Source organism: Eleginops maclovinus, chromosome 23, assembly GCF_036324505.1.
Source record: "Eleginops maclovinus isolate JMC-PN-2008 ecotype Puerto Natales chromosome 23, JC_Emac_rtc_rv5, whole genome shotgun sequence".
NCBI lineage: Eukaryota > Metazoa > Chordata > Actinopteri > Perciformes > Eleginopidae > Eleginops > Eleginops maclovinus.
The window spans coordinates 17,480,318-17,486,986 of record NC_086371.1 but is presented as its reverse complement, the minus strand read 5'-3'; the positions used below and the strand labels follow the sequence as shown (position 1 = coordinate 17,486,986).

General features: G+C 38.0%; 1 protein-coding gene across 1 annotated transcript; it reads left to right on the top strand.

Annotated features, from left to right (window-relative positions):
- Nucleotides 1–240: 240 nt before the first annotated feature.
- mchr2b (melanin concentrating hormone receptor 2b) lies at nucleotides 241–4,915 on the top strand. Its single transcript, XM_063876716.1, has 2 exons — nucleotides 241–928; nucleotides 3,015–4,915. Exons 1-2 carry the CDS (start codon nucleotides 525–527, stop codon nucleotides 3,652–3,654), a joined length of 1,044 nt encoding a protein of 347 aa, XP_063732786.1. The 5' UTR covers nucleotides 241–524; the 3' UTR covers nucleotides 3,655–4,915.
- The last annotated feature ends 1,754 nt before the right edge of the window (nucleotides 4,916–6,669 follow it).

The window sequence follows — 6,669 nt, the reverse complement described above, 5'->3', positions numbered from 1 at the left end:
GTAGCAGAGAGTGGATATACGGGAATGCACGAAATTGTACACTGCATCAAAATGCATCTAGAGGAGCTGATTTTACAGTCCTCAATGATTTAAATTGGTGATCAGTTGGAAGTAGTTTGTTTTTTTAATTTGCTTGTCTTATTGCAAGACACAGCGAATTATCTTTGAAAGGAGGGAGCTAGTTTTCCCCTGAGGCGCAAGCTGTGTTTGGTAAAGCTCACAGCGGATGCGCACAGTTAATGGGCAAATCACAGTTTGCTTCCAGAGATAAACATGTGCCACGGACCATGGTTCTTCACGGATTCAGACTTGATTAGATTTTGCTTTTTCCAGTTTTAAATCACATAATATGTGTTAGGGATATCAAAGGACACACTCAAGGAGACGTGCTTTTGGAGAGAGCGCAAGTTTGAAGACCAAGTTTGGAGACCAGACGCAACCTGGAGTGTCGAGTGCCACCACAACAACAAAAACAACTTTAACAACCACAAAAACATCGAGGAGATTTTTAAGAGGATCTCAAGATGAATGACACCGAAGACTTTTGCAAAAACAACCAAACAGGGAACATGACTGACCCGTCATGTGTGAAACCAACTCCCGTTTCTCACAGCCAGGTCGACATCGCCACTTTCATGCACATATTGCCTTCCATTTATGGCATCCTGTGTTCAGTGGGAGTTATAGCCAATGGACTGGTCATCTACGCGGTAAAGGCATGCAAGAAGAAAATGGTATCAGACATCTACGTGCTGAACTTGGCAATAGCCGACATGCTGTTCTTGCTGGTGATGCCGTTCAACATTCACCAGCTGGTCAGAGACAGGCAGTGGGTCTTTGGAAACTTTATGTGCAAAGCGGTGGTGGTGGTGGATGTCAGCAACCAGTTTACCACAGTGGGAATTGTGACTGTGTTGTGCATTGATCGGTAAGTGGTAAATAACTCCATATCACAGATTTTGGTGCCAATAATCGTCGATGTTATATTCTAAGAGTATGACAAGGTGTTGGCGGAAGATGTGTTTTTAAAGCATCCTATTTTCCCTTGATGATTATACAGCAGATAGGCTACCAGGGCTTCGGTTTGTGATTATTTTCACTATCGAATAATATGTCAAATATTTTTCTCGATTCATATTTTGGTCTATAACTTGCCTGAAAATAGGAAAAATTATCAATCAAGCCCAGTGTTTTTTTAAGTTGAAGATGACGTCTGTGGATGTATTGCTCCTTCAGCCCAAATATATTTTTACTTTAACTTGATAAAAAACTGAGAAAAGCAGGAAATCTCCATATTTAAGAGGCTGTTAGTGAACTTTTAATTAATTGTTGAAAAAGCTGGCAATTCATTTTCCGATTAACTAATCATTCGTTAAATAATTGTGGCAGCTACAATGTATTTTTCACATTTCTGTTATTTTTGAGTATTACATATTCCCTGTTACTCAGTGTTCTGTGTGTGTACAGATGCCATTGTTAAAAAAGAGGCCACTTAACTGTCCATTTGAAAATATACCAATGGGGTCGGGTCAAATCTGTGCAACAGCCCATGAAGACCTAATGTTCACCACATAAAAGAAAATAGTGTCATGTTTATGATCTGAACACATCAAGGACATTCTAATGAGTCTGTGTGCCAAGCGTTGGACTGATAAACATCTCCATTTGAAGGTTATCACCGGAGCAGGTGTTTCTCTCACAGCTATAATGTAACACATCTTCAGTGTAATATGTATAATGCTTCTCTGTAGGGCCACTTGACCAGCTAATTGTGTTCTGAGAACATCACCTGCAGAGAAAAAACCCCTTTGCTGGTTCCATCATACTTGTAGAGAAATTATTATTTTCAGTCTTTCATTTCATTAAAAGATTTTAGTATAGCCTTGATATTTAAAAAAATTCAGCTCTATCCTTTTCAATAAATTAATTAATTAATTATATGTTTTAAAAAGTTACAACAGTTTGCTGGAGCAAATACTGAAAAGAAATCAAGGAAAAATTCAGCTACAATGCCTTTAAAACTAAAAATGATAGGCTGTAATCTTCTGCGGAAATGAGATCTAATAATTATAACCTTTCACACACCAGCGGACAAGAGAAAGCTAACTTACATTTAGATTACCATCATTACAAAGAGAAACATCATTATAGTTTCAATCCTTTCATAGGGCTGTTATATATATTGTTTAATATCCTAGTTATATAAAAAAGGGATTATATTTTTCCATTTGACAGGTCAAATGATACCGCTCTGCTTCATGCCCGATTAAAACGACCATATTTCTGTGCAGTGGATTATCCAAGTTTATAAGCTTAGCAAAAAGTTTATTTCTGAAGCTAAAATTATCGAGTTATGTTCAAAACATGCACGTGCAGTTAAAACTTAGCTTGGCTGATCAGCGGCAGCACATCTGCAGGCCTGACACATTTGGCATTGATCTCCACATACTGATTCAACCATCACACTAAAACTTATAAATGACACCAAATTAACAAATAGTCTACGATAATTGCAAATAAGCAGGTTTCCTGGAACGAATCACAAGAATGTCACTGTCTCAGTACTTTACACGCATACTAAATATAACCAGGCACGGATACGGAGGAACATATTGTAAAAAGGAACTGTAAATAGCTCATTAGCCCCACTTAAATGAGACTTAGTGTTGGTGATGACAAAGTGGTCATTCATTTCCAGCAAATGTCTTAAAGACTGTCAATTTTGTCCAAAATAGCTGAGCAGCTCTTCAAAATGAAACAATCAAATGAATAATCCAAATGGAAATGGGTCCATTTTCCACTATACTATTTGCCCACTCCACAAGTAACATATTGAGAGTGCATCTCTGACATGGTACTTGATGTAATTATTCCCCCTTTACTTGATTTGAGTCTCTGAGATTGTCAAAAATGAAAACGACCACTTGAAGCAAAACTACCCTTCAGTGAAGTTGCCTCAGTCATTTGTGTTACTGACAAAACTCACATTCTAAAATATCTTCTTTCTCCTTTAGGTACATAGCTATTGTCCACCCCACCTCCGAGAAGAGGACCATCCAGTGGACCATCATCATCAACTTGCTGGTGTGGCTGGGCAGCATGCTCCTCACCGTCCCCGTCATGCTGTACGCTAAGGCCGTGCGCAGGCAGCAATTTGAGATGTGCATAATGGACCTGGAAGGGCCTGAGGACATGTACTGGTACACTCTGTACCAGTCTATCCTGGGCTTCATCATCCCCCTCTTCATCATCAGCACATTCTACTCTCTCACCCTCTACCATGTCTTCAGCTCCATCCGCCGCGTCAAGCGCAAGCAGTCCGTTTGGGCTAAACGAGCCACCAAGATGGTCCTTATGGTCATCGCCCTGTTCCTGATCTGCTGGTCGCCCTACCACGTCATTCAGGTGATCAACCTGAGCAACAACAACCAAAATATCGCCTTCGTCTACGCCTACAACATCAGCATCTGCCTCTGCTACTCCCACAGCTGCATCAACCCGCTCATGTTGCTTATCTTCGCCCAGAATTACCGCGAGCGTCTTTGCTCCAGGAACGTGCTCTACAGCTCCCAGCACTCCTCCAAGGTCACGGTGGTCAAAACGGACGGCTCCAGTACGACCAACGACCCCAATTACCGCTGTACTGTCATCTAATCAGAGTGGACTTTTTTTGTACATACACCTGTTGATGTTCTCCCCCAATAAGGAAGTAGCTTGTGGTCTGTGAGCTCATGTCTTTGCAGCTTTTTCCAAACGTTTGGAAGTTGATACCTTTCGAAAACAAAACAAAAACAACTGGCTATGAAGCTTTAGCATAAAAGTCAAACGTGCGTAAGTCAAATGTATTTTAAAAGTGAAATTCTTTTTTTAAATTTGCAGTTCAATATGCACTTACTCACTCATATTTCATTACCTACACTCATGATGATAATATATATATAATATATATATATATATAAATTTGACGGTAATATGTTATAATGTAATATTTGTAGTTATGTTTTTCTACACAGTGTTTTAAATCATTGAGTGATTGTTACTATGTATTTAGTTTTATTTAAGGATTAATAATGTTTGTATTATATTTTTCACCTACAACTTGAGCACATCTGAGGTATCACACACATGCTTGAGGTCCAGCCACTGACTCTTGCCAATTTGTTTTCCTTTTTTTGAAATGGTCATTTTATTATCTGATGGATGGGACCCCAGATTTGACTTTTATGTATTTTTGGTGTAGTTTCTCTGTTTTCTTTCCATCTTATATATTTTCCTTTTTCAGTTATGGATACAAACAGATTAATACACATACACCCTACATAACCACTCTTAGCAATGGAAAGTGTCTTTTTCTTCTTCTTCAATAAATAGAAAAAGAAACTGCTCAGACGAAGGTTGGACTGCTCAAAAGGAAAATGGCTGTTTCTGAGCCTACAGGGAATATCAGCACTGACTTTCAAAGATGCACAGACGAGAAAGGACTCTGTGGGAGCAGCTGAAGTGTGAATCTATTCCCTTTTGGACTGACAGCTTTCATTAACCTTTATCTACTTCAGGGCGCATCAAGTGTCGTGCTGGTTACTGACAACACTGAAGTGCAGCCTTTGAGATCAGTCACTGACAAACATTAGCATGGTCAGATGGATATGTTTAGAATTTCTTATTATCAGCCAGCATCCTAAGGGCTCACCATGAAATTAAATTCCACTTTACAACAGTTGTTTGGTTTTATCTTTACTCATTGTGACGTCCTTAGACTGTGCTATAAATTAAGGGCTTATACATTGGCATATTGATGGCTGATAAAGAATGCAAGCCAATAATAAAAGCTCATAGTGGGATTTCAGGTTGTAAATGTATCATTCACTGGTGTTTATCTTTTCTATTTGATAAGAATGAAGTTAATAATGTTTACCCACAAATAAATGTTTAACTATCAAAAAAGTGTTGCAATTGTGAATGATATAACGCAGTCTGCCACTGTTGATGTTAATACGTTCTTATTTTTGACATTTTGGTTCAGAGTGTTGATCAAAACAAGATATGTACATTTTCTTTCAACCATTACTATGTTAATAAAGCAATTGTTTCATTGGAAAGAGAGAGAAGGCCTTTTATGGTATATTTCATGGTAGTAAGTATTACTGGTTGTCCACCATGCGCACAGATTGAGAGTCTGTTTTCTTGCTATTTCTAGACTCAGCAGTACAGTCCCTTCCTTATGGTTTTAGACTTTAATCTCATGCAGCGTAAAACACCAGTGATTGCTTTACAGTCCGCGTCGCACCAAAATAAAGGCTAACAAGAATCTGTCAGATTATCATGATAGGCCTACGGCAGGGAAGTTTGTCTAAGTGGGTGTATTACGATCTCAGAGGAAGGATTTTAAAACACATCTGACATTCTGTGCTTTTTGCCTGTCTTTGTTTATTCATCCAAGTCCTTAAGCCTCCTGAGATATTAACTCACACCTATCCACTACTGATGTTCTCCTCTTGTATTTAATGTACAATGTCCTTCGAGGTTTGAGTGTTTTAAGAACGAATATCAGATCCATCTGTGTTCACCCAAACTGCTCAGGAGCTGCTTTTGGGCTTTGAAGTGTATTTTTTGTGACAAAAAGCTATTTCATAATGGACTCAAGGGATAAATGCAGTCTTCTGCAGAGACAACAAACAAAACATGAACGACAGGCAATGCTCCCGCATTAATCTCATGTAATCTGCCCTGATTGAACATTTTCATAATGAAAAGTGAAAGGCATGTACAGGAAATGTTTTTTTGCATTATCTTTTGTCATCAGAGTTATTCATTATATATGTTTACAATGGCGCTGGAGCATTAAATGTGATACACTGTGCATCTTGTACAGTAATCACATCGCCTATGTTCAAAAAGAGTTGCATCACAATGTCAAATATTATATTTCTCTGTGCCTTATGCAAAGATTGTAGGCATTTGTTTTTCTGTGATCAAAAAAGTGGATTACCAGCCAGGCAAAATGGGCTGTAGGTTTACTCTATGATAAGTAAGTTTATAATAATAAGATGTTTGGTTATATTCATCACTAAAACACAATATAAGTGTGTGCTGTGAATGTGTTGTTAAAACGTAGGCCTGTTTCTCAAAAATGGTTTGTATTTTCTCAAATGTTTATAGAATTTTCAGGCTAAAACAGGCAAAATGTTAACAGTATGGTCATTTTAACTTAGGGATGTTTTTTAGTTTTTTTATTGCATAGGTTGGTCTTTCAATATCAGGGGAAGTAAACAATTTACTTATTAGATTATATTCTCAATTGATAATTTCAATTCTCCTTCAATACAGGCCGATGTTCATTTTGTTTATAGTGGGCCTATGTAGAGTCAAATAGACGGTACAGCAGCATATGCTTTAAGGGATGCACTGTGATTGGCAGTTTGCTGGCACAGTTGTTGTTTTTTTTGTGTTTGGGTGTTCTACATGGTTTTGTCTCAGAAATGTGTTTTCAGTTCATGAAAGTTAATTGTTGATTTCCTCAAATCTGTTTATCTGGCCCTAATTTTGAATAGTCTTTGTTAGTGTTTGGTATTGTTGAGTAGCTGTGACTGTTTTGGGATGTTTTACATAACCAATGGCCAATGAAATCTTTCAAAGCACATGTGGTTGTTGTAGTCTATTCTTAAAACA

Excerpts from the sequence above, each read along its gene's own strand:
- mchr2b (XM_063876716.1), top strand. The coding sequence starts at position 525 with ATGAATGACACCGAAGACTTTTGCAAAAACAACCAAACAGGGAACATG. Across the intron at positions 929-3,014 it reads ACTGTGTTGTGCATTGATCG|GTACATAGCTATTGTCCACC; the intron begins GTAAGTGGTAAA and ends TTTCTCCTTTAG.